Source organism: Typopeltis vanoorti, chromosome 16 (assembly GCF_054136105.1).
Source record: "Typopeltis vanoorti isolate ZY-2024b chromosome 16, IOZ_Tvanoo_1.0, whole genome shotgun sequence".
Classification (NCBI taxonomy): domain Eukaryota; kingdom Metazoa; phylum Arthropoda; class Arachnida; order Uropygi; family Thelyphonidae; genus Typopeltis; species Typopeltis vanoorti.
In genome coordinates this window covers 47493043-47511352 of record NC_143564.1, presented here as the reverse complement: position 1 = coordinate 47511352, position 18310 = coordinate 47493043, and the positions used below count along the sequence as shown (strand labels likewise).

The following is an 18310-nucleotide window of genomic DNA, read 5'->3' as shown; positions in this document are numbered from 1 at the left end:
TAAAGAAATGTATGACATCATGTGGGTTTATAAACTGATGTTTTTTTGCAGATTTTTTGCGAACATTTAAATGACTTTAACCTCAAACTACAGGACACGAAAACATCTTCAAATAAACTTGCAGATGTTTTCGTGGATAAATATGGATGATTTTGAAATGCAGTTGATTGATTTTCAAAGGATCTCAATTTCGAGGCAGAAATTTGTTGACCTCAGAGTTGACTTGGAAAATACTGAAAAGGAGCAATTGGAGACAGGAGTAACAGAGAGAAGTGCAGAAAAAGAGGTACTATGAACTCGGAATGCTATTTCCGAAACTTTTGTATGTTTAAAAACCTTTGCAACAGCATTATTATCCATTTTTGCATCTACATATTCATGTTCATCATTGAGAACAATAATTCATGAATCAATTCTCAGTAATGAACTTTAAGTCTCGTAACAGGAGTAACCTTACAGATGAAACTAGTAGCACATGCATATCTCTACAGGTTACAAAATATAAACCTGATATAAATTATCTGTTATTAGTAATGCAGCAACAGCAGAAGTCTCATTGATGCTAAATAAATAAAATGTCCACTATTTTTCTTTCTCTAGTTTCGATTTGATGTTTTCTAATAAAATGGTAAAGATTAATTTCTATTTAATATATTATGTAGGTAAAATAACAATTTATTTTGTCTGTAATTTTTATGTATTACTCATAAGGGATTAAGAAGTAATAAATTTTCTTTTCTTTTATTGTGCTTTAGTCAAGTATAACGATTATGAGATTGTGCACTGCAGTATATTGTAAAAACTTGAAAAAACTTGTCTGATTGATCTTTATTAAAATAAAAAAAAAATTCAGAATTATTGTTTACTCTTGCTGATGTTACAAATTGTGTCTTTAAATTGTGCAGCTTTATATGGCAGCTAGAATTACACTTAAATGCAAATAAAAAATATTCACACTATCAACAGGGTAGAAGGACTTTTAAGTAAAAATTCACTAATTTTTACATTCATTCATTCATTCATAATACATAATCATTCATTCATAATACATAATCACTCTTACAATAGTCTTTGATTTTACCATTCTAGTGTGATTTTTGATTATTTGAAAAGGTCTTCCCAATACTTAAAAGTCACCAAATAATAATATGTTCCCCAAAATTTCGGTTGGCATATAAGAAAATTTTGCATCAAAGATTTGGCGATTTTGGCACGCACACTTAAAAATGTTGCCCACCCCTGGTCTAGAGTCTAGATTTATACAAATCTATCATACTGCTGCACATTTGGGAGTTTACGGCGATCAGGGAGCTGTGGTGAAAATGCCCACCAGTCTGACCAGTGGTGACGGTGACTAAGCCTCAGATTGTCAGAAATGCTATATGTCTTTTTGACTTTTTTGTAGTATTTTTGGTGTGTATTGAGAAGGGAAGCAAACTCAGGGACTTCCCCCAGGCTGCAAAAGCTCTAGCTACACCACTGGTGTAGCTCTAAAGCAGTGTTTCTCAACGTGGGGCAATTAGAAAATGTACATATACATATTTATATTATACTTTTTCAGAACTTGGCTGACTATTATGCTAGAAGGGGGGAATCAAGATCTTTGAGACGTTGAGGTGGGGCATGATCCAAAAAAGGTTGAGAAACACTGATTTAAAGTGTGACATAATGGCTTTAATAGAATGGGAGAAGAAAGTTTAGCAAAATAGGTGTTTGATCCCAAAATGGTAGAAAAAGACCCACAGGAAGACCAACGTCTAGGTGCATTGATTCAGTCAGAAGTGCCTTAGAAGAACAAAATGTTAGATAGGATAATACTAACTTTTGGATGTCATTGATTCACCCACATAAGGGTCAAAGCTATATAACTGAGAGGAGATCTCCACATAGCCTTTAAAGGAATGCGGAGAACCGACCAGGGCTTCTGACCTAATGTCCAATCCTCACTTTCTCTTGGTGCACCCTGTTGGGTATTTACCTGGATACTGAATGAACGAGGATCAGCTGGCAATTTGGGATTTAGCCGACCAAAATACAAAAAAATGATGGTACAATACGAAAAAATTTCATGCCGGCTGGGGCGTTGCCCGGTTAAACAAGGCTCCCGTTGTTCCCCGTTCACAACACAGTTTGACATTTTCAACAATTCTACCTATTTTCATTGTCTATGTCTTTTTAATGCTGACCTTCCAACCATATCTATTACAACAGTTATTCAATTTAGTCAGGAATCTTGCAAACTAGTAGCAGATTTATTCAGAAGTATAACATCGTCCCCATAATATCTAGTCGCACGTTATTGGCCATTGCTGGCAGAAGATCATGGATACCCCGTTCTACTTTCATCATAATTTCTAGTTTAGGAATTAGCAACCACCCTGTATTTATGGATTACCAAAAATCCACAAAACTAATATTCCCCTACGCCCCATAGTTGATAGCATAGATAGTCCCACATATAAACTAGCCAGGCATTTAGCCAAGTCGCTTGCCCCCCTTACTGGCAACTCCTCTACTTTTGTAAAAAATTCACTCCATTTCAAAACACTGGTTAAAAATCTAATCCTAAAAGATTCAGACATAATGATTAGTTTCGATGTCACCTCCTTATTTACCAATGTACCACTTATAGACACTCTTGATTTAATCAAGTCTAAATTTCCCCCAGATATTTTTGAATTATTTCAATTTACCATGAATGCAGGTTACTTTACATGGGGAGGAAAATTGTACAAACAGATTAATGGTACTGCTATGGCTTCCCCCCCTCTCTCTCCCCCGTTAGCAAATTTTTACATGGAACACTTTGAAAACAAAGTACTTACCACAGCTACATACAAGCCACAAGTGTGGTTATGCTATGTAGATGATGTGTTTGCCATCTGGCCCCATGGACAAGACACTTTGGATGCTTTTGTCACCTACCTAAACAGCCAACACCCCAAAATTCACTTCACAGTAGAAAAAGAATCAAATAACTGTTTACCATTTCTTGACACATTAGTCACCTGCCTTTCAGATGGATTACTATCTTTTTCTATTTACAGAAAGCCTACACACACACAGGAAGATACCTACATAAACAATCATATCATCATCCAGTCCAACAATACGGCATTTTAAAAACACTTACACTCAGAGCCAGAGCCATTTGTTCTAACGATATAGCTCTGACCACTGAATTCCAATACCTGCGCCATACGTTCTTAGCCAACGGCTACAATCCTTACAAAATAGATAAAATACTACATAAGCCCATTACTCTGTCCTCCCCTAATACATAAGAATACAACATGACCATTTCTATTCCCTATATCAGAGGTACATTGGAAAAGATAGAAAAAGTATTGTTGAAACATGGCCTTCACACCACTTTCAAACCTCATGTCAAGCTGCAACTCTGATCTGCTCGTCTAAGGATAAACTTCACCCTTTAGCACACCCAGGAGTGTATGAAGTGCCTTGTGACTTGTCCTATTATGGGCAAACAGGAAGATCAGTGAACATCCGCCTGGAAGAACATGAAAGATACATTTGCTACTATTACTATGGCAAGTCAGGACTGGCAGACCACGCTTTGGACACTCCTTCACACAGAATTAGATGGAAGAAAATGAATGTGCTATTTAGGAGTCGTTATAGATCTGAAAGATTATTTTTTGAGTCAACAATGGCTTTGAAGAATTCTCCCAACCTTAACAAATATGGTTGCATTAATTTGCCAAAAATTTGGGAGATGGTTATCCTAAGAAAAACTCCTGAATAGCTGCTGTTTTATTTTTTATTTTTTTTTTTTTTCTGTTAGAGGGCACCAAAAAAATAGGACTTTAGATCTTTTGTCTTTTACAATTATATTGTTTCACTCACTCCCTGTCGCCAAGTGTGTTGTGCTCTGATGATGCTGAGTTGAAAATCAACGAAATATAAGCGTTAATAAAACATCTTTGTGATAAAAGTGTGTGTGGTGTTGTTAATATCATGAAAAATAAGGCATGGAAGGTATTTGCCATTATTATTAGCTTTGCTCTTTTCTCCAAATTTTCCCAAAATATTTTTGTATGTCTGACAATCATTTCGTACTCTGCTATTCAGATCTCCAACAAGGACCAATTTTCCTTTTTCATTGTGTCAGTTGCTTTTTCTAAAGCATCAAAAAATTCTTCCACTTCTACCTTAGTAGAACCTTCTGTGGGACCATAGGCACAAATAAGTCTCATTGTCCAGTTCCCCATTTTGATATTTGCCCACATCACTACTTGAGACTGCCTGCCATTCAAGAAGATTAGCCTCGTATTTTGTGTTGAATACTATGGCTACTCCTTCTTTTCCTTGATTGTCATTGCCTGAATATAACATTTTGTATTTATGCTCAGAAAGATCTCACCAGTTTTTGTCTTTTTTGTTTCAGTCACCCCTATAATGTCAATCTGGTACTTATCTAATTCCTCAACTAGCTCCATTTCTTTGCTATTCAGGCTTCTTATGTTGATAGCACCGATCTTTAACTCTGGTGATGTTGAGTTGGGGTGTTTCGGATTTGTTCCAGTAACTGACTTTTTACTGTTCACCCTGGTTCCCTGGCGAAAAGAATGGGGGGGGGGGGACCTTGTTTAACCGGTGACGCCCCAGCCGGCAAGAAATTTTGTCATGTTGTACCATCATTTTTTATTTTGGTTTAACCAATAAGAATACAATTTGGTCGGCTAAATTCCTAATTACCAGCCCAACCTCGTTCGTTCAGTATCCAGGTAGATACCTAACAGGTGCACTATGAGAAGGTGAGAATTGGACATTAGGTCAGAAGCCCTGGTCGGTTCTCTGCATTCCTTTAAAGGCTATGTGGTGGTCTCCTCTCAGTTATACAGCTTTGACCCTTAAGCACCCCCTACAACACTTTCTTAACACATCTAAATAATCAACCTCCAAAGGTCCTATTACCTTAGAAAAGGAAAACAACAACAACATTCTCCCCTTCATTGACACTGATTACACACCAGTCTGATGGATCCCTAGTATTCTCCTTTTACAGAAAACCTACATCTACAGAAAACCTAGATACATTCACCAACAGTCCTCATTTCCCAACAATATGGGATTATAAAAACCCTATATAAGAATGCAAAATTAATAGTTCTGATAGCAGTGTAACTACTGAACTTGATCGCATTCTCAACACTTTTTAGCCATGGCCTGCAATCCCCGCAAAATATTAAACCCCTGTAAATGCAACCCCCCCCCTTCCTCTTATCCAAGCTGTATTTACCCCTGCAGAGAGAGAGATTACACAAAATCTATCACCATTCCATGTAATTGGGGAACATCTAAAAAAGTTACAAAAATCCTAAATAAATACAATCTTACAACCACTTACAGACCATTTAAAAAAAAAATAGCATCCCTTATCTACTCCACTAAAGACCAGCCTCATTCCCTAGACCTACTAGGTGTCTACCAGGCCCCTTGCAGTTGCAAACTATCCTTCTACAGCCAAATAGGAATGAGAGCCAGTATCAGAAGTTCTGAACATTTGGACTACATCCAGTTCCACCATTATAGCCACTCTGAACTTGGTGACCATGCTTGGACACTTACCACAGGATACATTGGAAGACAGCCACTCTATTGCACCACAGCATATGCAGATATGAGAGGCTATTCCTAGATTCTGCTTCATCCCTGGGAAACCTTACTAACATCAACAAATTTTGTTGAATGAAACTGCCCCAAATTTAGGAAGAATTTGGGGCAGTTCTTCAGCCATACAGCCAAGACTGCCCAATTTAGCCAACTTAGGAGGTGCCATTTAGGACTCTAGGCCCAGCTTTGGTTGCTTTCTTCAACTTCATTTACCAAGTGTTAGTGCCTGCATGCACATATCACTGTTTATGATTCATGAATGCAGCAATGTAACAGTGCCAAAATATTGCCAGTATTAATTAGTTATTATTATTAATACTGAGTATACATTTGTAATTTCCTAAAAAATAATAGTTATGAATAGCCAACTTATACGCCTTTCTACCAGTCTTAATACTGAGTACTCTAAATGTCAGTAAGTCAGGGGGACTAGATGGAATTTCACCTTATCTTTGAAAGTAATATGCTGTGGACTTGACTGTACCATTAACTTGGCTGTTTAATTAACCTTGCAATGGGGACAAGTTCCTGGAAAGTGATAGGAGCCAATGCTTAAATGTGGTGGTTGAATGAAAGTATCAACTTATCAGCCTGCTTGTACTTTGGATTTTGGAGAAATTGGTAAGAACTCATTTACAGAATTGGGAAGAGGAAAATGTGATTTACGCATCCCAGCATGGATTTGTTAAGAGACACTTATTTTTGTATTCTGGTTACCTTTTAAAATACAGTAACAAGAGCAGCGAATGTGGATAAGACATACACCCATCATCTTTGGCAAAGGCACTTGACAGGATGTCACATGACCTATCGGTTTTTAAGTTGCAATACATGGGTTTGGATATAAGGTTAATGGATTGTGTTAGCAACTAACTTTCTGTCACATATCAGAGAGTTGTATATGGGTGGTGGGTGCAGTGTCATGGAGTATGAAAGTTACAAATTCCATGTTGTTCGGTACTGTGACTGTTACTTTTCCTTTAATGTCAGTTATATTATGGGACTCCAGGGATGTTGAGTTGTTTGCAAATGATGTGAAGCTTGGGTGGGTTTTTAGTAATACTGCTGTTTTGGCTCTTCAACAGGATTTGAGCTAGCTAGAAAAGTGGGTAAATGAATAGGGATGTCAGTTGGATTCAACTAAACATAAGGTTTTGAAATTTCAAATCCACAGATATGATGCTTTATTTTTAATGGAGTCATGTTTGAAGAAGAGGGAAGTAAGGCATCTTGGGGTGATTTTAGATAGAAATTCGAAGTTCAGAGGACATATTGCAAAGGTTGTGAAGACATCTCAGAGAATTGCTGCAATATTGAGGAAGACATTGATGGAGAAATGAAAGGGTGATTGTTCCATTGTATAAAGCTTTGATCACATTATATCTGAAGTTTTGTGTTCATATCTGGTCTCTAGAATTTGAAGGGGATAAAGTAACCTATGAGAGGGGACAGAGGGTGATAACAAATGATATCAGGACTTTACAGTGTTGATTATAAGAATGCACTGATGACATGTAGACTGCAAAGTTTGTTGGATAGAAGATAAAGAGGAAGGAAAATATAATAGAGACATTTAAGCTGTTGAAGGGTTATTGTTATTATTGAATTAACATGGGAGTTTTTCATATGGTAGAACAAGGGGTCATTCCTGGAAGTTGCAAAAGGCAGTAGTGATTATAAGGGTGAGAAGTAAGTTTTTTGCATGGAGAAAGGTAGGAGCATGGAATGTATTGGCTTGAGAAGGTGGTGAAAGTGTAACTGGTGGATGAGTTGGTATGATAGACTTTATATTGACTAGTGTTGACTTCCTGCGATGAGTTTTGTGTCTCCTTGGAGGTCAAGAAAATAGTAACAATAACAATAATAAACAGTGAGATTTGCAAATTCGAATATCAGTATGTATCACTTTTGTCACATAACAGTATTTGTCATATGGCATTTGAGATGCACTTGTGTGCAACATTCCTTCTAATTTTTTTACAGCTGCAGACTGACAACTGCATAGCACTTTTTTCGTATGGGGGCTTTGAGTTTCTCTCGCATAACTTCAGGTTTCTGCTACTAGCTGATTCTAGAATATTCACTTCAGTCAGTCATCACTTTCCCATTCATTTGAAAATAGGAAGGCCACTTAGTTCATTCCTAATGAGGCCTGTTGGCCAGACAAGATCACATAACCTACCTGGACCAGTCGAATGGCAGTTGCTAAACCAATTAGAAAACTTATAGCATCAGGAAAAGAAAACAAAGCAAAACCAACCATGTAAAATAGTGACTTAGTACCAGAGTGATTTTAAAAGAAAATTTTAGCTGTGTGGCAACAATTCAGAATGTGTAGAAGCATCTCAGTTGGTGCGCAGCTTAGAAGGAGCATTGCTTGTGTGTCATTAATTTTTTTATCACTGTTTAGTTTTATTTTATAATCTTGGTAAACAGCAGAATTTTAAAAGTTATATTGGGGGTGGGGGGAGTAGCTTCCATTTAATTATAACAGAACAATCTAAAAAATGTTGCATTTCTGAATTTGCAAAAATTGATTTCTTTCTCTTAGTGGTTAAACCAAACCCTCATGACTTGGTTAGCCTTTGTATCTCATGGTAACACTAATTGGAGAGATACTGGGGTTTTGAAAGATACAGATGCTCAAGATATGTCAAAGATACTAAAGGTAATTGACATTATTTTTATTTATTTTACTTTTTAAAAATTACTCTTTTGCAAGATATTTAGTGTTTCATTTCACAGGATACTTTGCTTGTTACCATGAAATTAAAATTTATGTTTAGGAGAGTTATAAAGAGCAACTCTGATGTTCAAGAGTGTAGGCCAAGAAATAGTATTTGCTTTGAACTCCAAAGTGTTGTATTTAGTGTTTGCTCAGTTTCATACTGAAAAATTTTTGAGCCTCCTTTTCTATGAAATAAATACTGATTTGTTTTTTATTTCTCCTATTTAATTATGGCAAGTTTACTGGATTTCTGCATGCAGCAATAGATATCATCAAGTTCCTGGTCAAATCAGAGAAAAAAAATTATGCAAATTTACTGAGAAATATTCATTGTTCATGATGCAGGAAAGAAATTGTTGATAACTATGTACATTGTCACAGAAAAATAAATTCCAGTGAATTTACCTTAAACATAATACCAAATCAGACAGACTATCAGACACCATTATTTATGAAAATGAGAAAAAAAACAATGGATGAATTTGTCAAGATTGTTATCTGAATGCCAAAGACATTCATTACTTGGTCATGGTAAGTGTATTTTATGGACTACAGCCTGTGAAAGTGGACTTGAATTATATGCTCAGAAAGAAAGGATGCCATCTACTTTGCAGCTGAATAGGACATTCAGGAATCTTTTTTCTTTTGCTCAGTATCTGAAAAATCAATTTACCAAAAATCTGAGAGATAGCCATTTTAAGATTTAATTAATACTTGTTTTTTTCTCTGTTTATCTAACAAGATATGGTGCCAACTAGGACTTTTGTTCCCTGTGTTGTTTGTTACAATTTTAACCAAATTGTTAACCTGTTAACCAAATTGTTGCTGTTCCTGTACTGTGTCCCGATCTAAATCCGTTGGACTTCAAATTGTGGTTGGAGCTTGAGAGAGAGAGAGAGTAGCCTGCTAGTAACAACACCCCAGCATCGCTGCCTGAAGGTGAATTTGGAACAAGCAGCGGAAGTGTTTCCATTAAATGTTGTGCATACTGCCATCCATATGCAGCCTCACAGACTTCGCGCATGTGTGAAGCCAGAAGGAGGCATTTCAAACATTGGGTGCTACTTATATGCATGCTATACATGTGGTTTGTGTGTGCTGAAAGCTGTAAATGATTTACTGATAGATTAAAATTTATGCAATGTTCAAGTAGTAACAGTATTTATGGTTAGACTAGGTATACTTTCTAATTAAAATGAAAAGCCAAACGGCTAGTTTTAGTATACTTTCATTTGGTGCCTGAAATTGTTACTCTGAAAATAAATCCAGAAAAACTTGAATTTGGTAACTAAGTATTTGCAAATGAGAAAAATACCTTTTATTTCTACAAGAGAAAAGAAGTTTGCACATTGAAATTGGTAATAGTGTCTTATTGCACTTAAACTTTTCAAGAAGTAAATAGCAGCTGTTATTTGTGACATGATTTTTTGCTATTCCTCCCTCTTTCTCCAAACCACTGAGACTTTCATTGTATGGCAGTTGGGAAATTTGATCAGTAAAATTCTTTAAAACTATAATTAAATGCAAAAATCTTGTCTATAAGTGGCTTATGACACTTGTGGTATTCACAATTCTTTTTTACACTCAGGTTTACATGCACATCCATTCTTATACTTATCCTGAATTGCAGCTCACAACAGCTACAAAAAATACTATCAACAAATTGAGTTTTGAAAGCATTGCCAGTCTCACTGGCGAAATGGTTAGTGTGCCGGCTCTCCATACAATAGGTTGCAGGTTCAAATCCCACTGTAGGCATGGATGTTTGTGATTATCTTAACTCGTGTACTGCTATAACCTTTGATATGGCACAGTATGACCTTTGCTGTCCTTGCACCATTAAAACCATAAATCATCATTATCATCATTTGAAAGGGTCAATTGTAGAAAACTTTACTTAAATATAATTCCCCTTAATTACATATAATTGCTTTTGATTGAATTAATGGTACTGGATTGCAGGAAATCGACGAGACTGGGGACTTGGGGATAACAGTGGATAGAGAGTTGAAGTTCAGAGGTTACTTCTGAACTTCAACTCTCTGAAGGTCAGAAGAATGACGTATACTGTAGGTCTCTCTATGCTATTAAATCACTACTGTTTAATTAATACATAGATAATATAGGAAATTATTAGAAGGGAAATATTCAGTTGTTCACCAGTGATGCAAAATTGAGTGGCATAATAGTTAATGAAAGCATTGTTGAGAGCATGCAGGAAGATTTAAATATTCTGACAGTGTGGGTAAAGGATAATGGGTACCAGTTTAATGTGGAAAAGCGTAAAATTATGTATCTTGGGATGAAAAGATTACATGCTGTGTACACTGATTTAAGAGTACTCGAAGAAATTGACAGAACTAACAATTTGAAGGTGTTGGTAGATGAAGTTCAACAGACACATTACTATGGTGGCAAAGGTAGCTTATAGGATTATTTGTTTATTGAAAAATATGCTAACAATATGCTAAAAATATGCATTGTTACTGTAAGAAAATTATCTATATGAAAGAATATTTCTCATTTCTCTTATGTTATCTTAAATAGAATTTAGCTTTGATGTAGTTTCTAAATAATTAATTAATTTTTAATTTTATCTGTTTTTTTTTTTTTTTCCCCACTAGCACTCATGCCAGTAGAATAACCGGTGATCATATCATTGTTTCTTTAGCATACTGTGTAAAATGTAACTCATCTTGTCCTTGTATATTTGTATATACTCCAGATGATGACCTTAATATGAGGATCGAAATGTCGGGAAATTAAAATAGTTATTTATAACACAGTTGCAAAGTCCATAATTTCTAAAATTAATAGGGAAGTTATCATTTCTCTTTATAAAGTCTTTATACAGTCACATTCAGATTTCTACGAGTGACCAAGATGATTAGTGGTCTGTGGAATGTATGCTAGCACGATGGATTGAGTGTTTGTGGGATGAAAAAGTTGGTTGATAGATGGAAAAGAGAGAATATGATAGAAGCATTTAAGATACTAAAAGGGTCTATAGAACTGATACAGAGGAAATATATTAATGCCTGACTAGAGGTGCAGAACGAGGTCATCTGTAAAGATATTTAAATATCTTTATATGATTTTTGTTTACAAAACATATTATTAATTGAGTTAATTAAAAATGAAATAAAAGATTTATAAAATATTGTTATGTTGATCAAATTATTTGATAAAACGATATTTTACTGTAAGAAAAACAATTCAACAGTACTTGTAGTTTTGCTATTGACAAATAACTATCAAGACCATTAATTCTAACTGTGCCTTGTGGTTTAAGTCACCGGTGGAATTAGTTTTCCAATGTAGTAGTAGCAAACAAAAATCAGCAAGATGCATATTCCTTCCTACATCATTAGAATTAAAATACTTGTAAACATTTTTTATGCATAGTACATGAAATAGTCATCTAATGGAAAAGAAACTTCATCATACATTCAACAAACGTATCTATCCCACTAATACAGAAAACTATTCTCTGCTATATGTGATACCCAGCGTTGTGACGTCATTCATGCAGTGTGTGACATGAAGTGAGCAACTGATGGACATAAGAAAGAGAATACTTATAGACAGAGAGATGTAATAAAAAATGGAATGGATAGAAAAAGAAAAGAGAGTTGTGAGTGATTCATTTTAAGAAATAAAGAAAAATATAAGGAATGAATGCTTTTATGTGGGTTCTGTATTATTATCATCATCATCAAATTCCTGACATTTACCCTCAAGGGGTGTACAGGATATGATAGTACTATATGAAAAATTTACATCATTACCAAACTCCTACTTACAATTCTCTGCCAAACCAATCTGTTACCTGTCAAAGCTACAACATTGTCAGGTCTTATATTTCTATCTTCTAAGGCACTTTATTATTCTGTATTATTCAAGTTCCTATTAAGCAGCTAATGTATATTCACTGTTGTGATTTTTAATTGAAGATTGGATATAAAATTATTGTGTTTATGGGACTGACAGCATCAAGTAAAAATTCAAGCACATTCCAAAATAGTTGTATTCTGTTTCAGTGCTGGATAGCTGAATTGTATGAAGTCAACTGCTAATGTTTTTGGTACTTGTTTTAAAAGAAACTGAATATACTTGTAGTAAGGCATATAGTAAAAGCTTGCAAGTATGAACAATAATTTCTAGTGATGCTGAGTGCAAAGAAATTTGTCGCTGCTGTTTCCCCTTAGAAATCTTCCATTAGCTCAAAACACTGATTAATATGCAAGATATGTTTTGGATTTTCCAAAACAAGACTGGCAAGTGTTTTGCCATGTCTGTTTGAGTCTCTGACTAAAATATATTAACTTCTACTTTTGCAGATATTTTGTATTTAATGCAGAAGAACTAATGTTTTAATGTGATGAATGTGTTTGAGAATGAGTAGAAGGATCATTAATTTTTTTACTATTCATTTTTATTCTATACCGCTCTGAAAGAAGTCAACTGACACCATAGTGTGAGGAACAAACAACCATGGAGCCCACTTTAATAGGATGTAGGACTTCCTTTTACTGTGAAGACTGCAGCAATCCTACAGGGCATATTTTCCACAAGTGTACAATAGTGATTAATGAGAATTTTGGATCATTCTTCCTGTAGGTATGTAATGAAGTCCTGGACTGTTATGGGGCAGATGTCTCACAACAGTCCTTGACCTCACTCAATGCTCCAGTTCATCTCACAGATGTTCAATAGGATTGAGATCAGAGCTCTGTGTAGGCCAGTAGAGTGCTATGACATTCATGTCCACAAACCATGCAGTTACAACAGCAGCCTTATGATATGGTTGTCTTTCTGAAAGATATGTTCCACAGAAATGTCACAAAGTAGGAAGCATTGCATTGTTCAGAATGTTCAAATAACTCTCGCAGTTGTTTGTGGCACCACAAACAGAGGTCCAATGTCAAACCAAGAAAAACAGGACCATACCATCACATGGCGTCTGAATTTCATAGTTGGGGTTACACTCTGGTAAGAAGTTAATCTAAAAAAGTTTCCACATCCACTTCACCAGCATCTATGACTTTAACAGCAATATAAATGATGTGCACCACCACCTAAAGTCATGTAAACCAGAATTACTATTTTCATCAGAACTAGCAACCTCAACTGCCCAAACTACACATTACACTTTCTGCCAAGAGGGCAACACTTCTTCTTTCATCAGAACCAATGTATGATGCCAGAGACTGAAAACCCTTGAATCCCCACTGTTTAATCTACTTTGGCTCAAAATTTCTCTACCAAACCAACCTGCCCTTTTCATATGCTTCCTCTATCACTCTCCAAACTCTGTCAACCTCTGACCTCTTCAACTATCTCTCTTTCTAAGGTTCAACTTTCTGCAGCCAAAATACCCCAATAGTGAGGTCATCCTTCTTGGGGACTTAAATGTCCACAACTCACATTGGCTCCCCTTCTCCAGTTTCACCGATCAAGCAGGAAGGAATGCAGAGGTGTTTGCTATCATCAGTGGCCTATCTCAGATCATGAATCATCTGACCAGAATACCTGACAATCCCCTTCAAATTGCCAACACACTTGATCTCTTCCTAACAAGCTCCCCTTCCAGGTATACTGTGGTTGTCTGTTCTTCTCTGAGTAACTCAGACCACAACCTAATACAAGTCTCTTTTGCCACAGAACTACCTTCACCCACCACTTAACAGTCTTGTGTCCTTTGGCACCACTAGGATGCCAACTGGAAGGACCTCCATGACTTCTATTCCTCCTTCTCATGGTCTGACTACTGCTTCAGCTCTTCTAATCCCAACAACTGCTCAGGCTGAATGAATAACAGAAGTCATCCTCAGAGGAATGAAGGTGAAACTTCTGCCCACCAAGGTTTCCACTCTCACAACCGGATGGTACCGTAGTTACCTCACTTAAAGACAAAGCCAACTTACTGTCATCACTTTTCTCTTTTAATTCCTGCATTGAAGACCATGGCAAAGTTCCCTCCACTCTACCAAGAACGTCTCTCTTCATGCTGCCTTCATGCTTCGTAGTCTTCTGACAAAAAGAAATTCGAAGAATCCTAAATAACACAAACAAGACATCTGGTCCTGATGGTGTCCCACCTATTATGCTAAAAGCTTGTGCCCCAGAACTAACATCTATCCTATTCAACTGGCATCTACCCTACAACATGCAAACAGGTTCACATCCAACCCATCCCAAGAAAAGTGATAAAAGTCAACCAACGAACTACCATCCAATTGCTCTCAATTCTGTTCTCTCTAAAGGTCATCAACAACCAACTCTTGTGAACTACCTAGAGTCACACCAACTAATCACTGACCAGTGGTATGGATCTCACCACTCGTGATCTACAGCTGATCTTGCTTACACCACTCACCTCTGGACTCAGGCCATGGAGAAATTTGGAGAAACTCACGTGGTTGCCCTTGACATTTCAAAAACATTCAATCAGGTTTGTCACAGGGACCTACTCTACAAACTGCCATCATATGGTCTACCTTCCTCCCTCTGCAACTGGATCACCAACTTTCTCACTGGTTGCTCAATATGTGTTGTGGCAGATGATTTACCCTCCTCAATTTCCCCGCCAATGCAGCGTACCCCAGGGTTCTGTTCTTTCACCCACTCTCTTCCTTTTGTATATAAATGACCTGCTCTCTGAGACTTCCAATCCTATCCATAGCTTTGCTGACAACAGTACACTCCATTCCTCCTTTTCATTTGACGAACCTTGTAGTGCTCAAATATTAGAATCCTCAAGATCTACCATGACTACCGACCTTAACTCAGATCTCCTAGCTATATCTCAGTGAGGCAGATCTCCTAGATATCCCAGTATATTTCCCCCTTACCTTCAGTAAAACTATGATATCTAAGCACAATCAGATTTCTCTTCTTGGACTGACCCGCACCTCAGATATTTCCTAGCATAACCACATTTCAATTATAGCTTCTGCAGCCACCAAAAAACTTGGTGTACTTTTTCTCATAAGATACTACTTTACACCATCACAGCTGCTAATTCTATCCCAAATCTCTCCATCCATGGAATATTGCTCCCATATTTGGGATGGTGCACCACATCCTCTGAAAGATTGCTCAGTTTTATCCAGAAGAGGGCAATTCAGCTAATTAATGATCCCTCTCTCACATATCCACTTCAATCTTTCTCTCTCACAGATGTTCAGTTTCTGCTTGGGCCTCTTCTACAAATACTTTCATGGATGGCGCTCTGCTGAATTGGCCACTACTATTCCCCCACTCACCTCCAAAATCACTAAAACAAGAGCCACTGCCAACCAACACCCCCTTTTACAGTCCATCTTGAAACTCACCAAATCAACTTCACTGTCTACTCTTTCATTCCATATATTTCTGTCCTTTGGAACAGTGTCTCCCCACTCTGCCTTCCCCAGAGATTACAACCCTCAGCTGTTCGAGCAAAATGTGAACAGATTCCTCTTTTTTCTATTCCTCTTGTCCACACATGGTACTAATGTGCTATAGGTCATGTAGCCTTTCATGTGTGGACCAGATATTAAAAAAAAAAAGAAGAAAAAAGAAATGTTCACCAGGCATCCGCCCAGTGGTGAGCTATAAGGGGCTCGCACGAGCCCTTTGTTAAATTTTTCTCAAATTTGCGAGCCCCTTGTTCTTCTTGTTTACTTTTTTATTTTTTTATTTTTGAAACATATTAAGCGACAAACTCATATGGTAACCTAACAAAAATTAGTCTATTCGGCAGTGCATAGATTATTTGGAAATATTTTTTCAACTCTTCTATAACGAATGCGCCCAAGTTTGAAAATAAAATAAGCACATGCGCTATCTTTACCCTTCTCCCTTCTGGTAGCCAATCATATGGTAAAACCAGTAGCCAATCAAATGTCTTATAAAATATAAAAGATTTCATTCTTATTATATTTTGATAGTTAAAAAATGTTTTTTTTATGTAAGATAAATTAACACAGTTGATTGTGTGCAAATATTTCATGCTTAGATCATCAAATATTGGTTTAAAAATGATAGTCTTTAGAGATTGATTGTCTTCTCATACTTTTTGATTGGAATTTGTACACAAGCTGTATTAACAAAAGTTTTTGTGTGAAATACGGATTTTTTTTTTTTTTTTTTTTTTTTTTTTTTTTGCTTGACGATGCGAGCCCTTTGTTAAAATTTCCGTAGCTCACCACTGCATCTGCCTCACCCACACCTGTCCATCTGCTCGGTAGAGGATATAACGTGATTTCTCACTCCATAACACAACTTTCCAAGCTTCCATGTCCCACTTTACATGCTCTTTGCACCACAAAGATAATGCTGCATGTTGTCTGCGGTTGGGTAATGTGGGACTTGTATATTGCAGTCTTACATTGGAAACTTATGCCTTGGTTCTGAATGTTTTTGTGCTGATTTGTGTTCCAGTCGATGCCCGTAACTCCTCATTCAAGATGTTGGCCAATGAATGGCAGTTTTTACATATTATCCTTCGTAGCACTGTACGGTTACATTCTGTTAGTGTTCTGGGTTGTCCATTGCAGGTAGCACTTGCATTTGACTCCCTGCACTTCTGTCTCAGTATAGTTTGATTGTTGACCTGGGATGGCCCAGTTTGTCAATTTATAAATTGGAAGAATATGATGCCCCCAGACACAGTTGCACTGACTTGGGAGCATCATATTTTTCCAATTTATACTGGCTACAAACATTTGGCTCATTCCATAGCACGATGCACCTTGCCTATAGGGTGTCCATTGACTTCTTTCCAGGCAGCATATATGTTGCAGTTATATATATATATATATATATATACATACATACACTTTGTTAATAAAATATATAAAAATAAAATTTCAGGTATGTAGCATAGTGAAACACCAAATACATATGCCTTGGATAAAACCTTTAAATTTAGGGGAAAACATATTTATATTATATAATAGGATTATAAATTTATAACAAACCATTATTGCATTCCTGGAAATTGAGTTAGTGTATGGTTAAGCAAGGATGTGAGGACTAGATTATTCTCTGGGAGTGTGGTGAACGAGTGGACCGGGTTGTTAGTCTGTTGTGAGTACTTTCCCTGTCAATGAGATTGAGAAATGTATAATAGATATTGTGCAGGGGAAATGCATTGTCATGGTGTAGTGTAGAATATGATTAAACAAACAGTGCAATTATTCATCTTTTAATAGTATACATCTTGTCATGCAGTGTGGTATTTATTATTTTTATTTTTCTCTACAGGAAAGGTTATTTCATGCAGCTTATGAAACATATACGGAAGTTCGTTTATCTGAGTTATTTAACATCATCATTGAGTTTCCTGACTCTCAAGCTGCTCTTTTGGATTTAAGACAGTGTTTGGAAAGAACCAATCTCAGATCAAAATTAATATCCTCTCTGAAGTCCTCACTGGAAACAAGGCTGCTTCATCCAGGTATACAGTTTTTTTGAATCAGCTTGTCATAGGGAATAGATAAAAAAAAAGTAATTCTTCATATAATTAATGATTGACTTAGATAAAGAAAATTCATTATGTCTAAATCTGAATGAAGATTGATTTTGGAAAGGTTTTAACTTTACCATCAGTTTTAACTTTAAAACTGATGGTAAAACAGTCATGATAAACTTTCACTGTATTGCAGTTTATTTTATTACAGCAGTACTCACTTAGTGAACAGCAAGACTGTAGAAATAGTTTGTTATAAATTTTTTTTCCCCTTCAAATTTGTGAGAAATAAATACTGAATAAGATATTGCATTCAGTGGAATAATTATGGCTCTTTGACCTTATCTCACATCAAGCTTTAAATTTTGCTGTTACCTTATAATATTGTATGTTATATTTAGTATTGCATTATTCCAATGAAAAAAATCAAGTTTTAAATCAGGAACATTATGTTCTCCATTTCTGACTTTTGTTGACATGTAAATCTA

The 18310-nt window shown here is 36.2% G+C and overlaps 1 protein-coding gene across 1 annotated transcript in view; it reads left to right on the top strand.

Annotated features, from left to right (window-relative positions):
* Nucleotides 1-18310, top strand: part of mr (anaphase promoting complex subunit morula) — a 292827-nt gene that overhangs the window by 137722 nt on the left and 136795 nt on the right. The window contains exons 5-6 of the mRNA XM_090406339.1: nt 8189-8305; nt 17618-17810. Of these exons, the coding sequence (XP_090262465.1) occupies nt 8189-8305; nt 17618-17810 (310 nt within the window). The remainder of the gene's footprint in view (nt 1-8188; nt 8306-17617; nt 17811-18310) is intronic.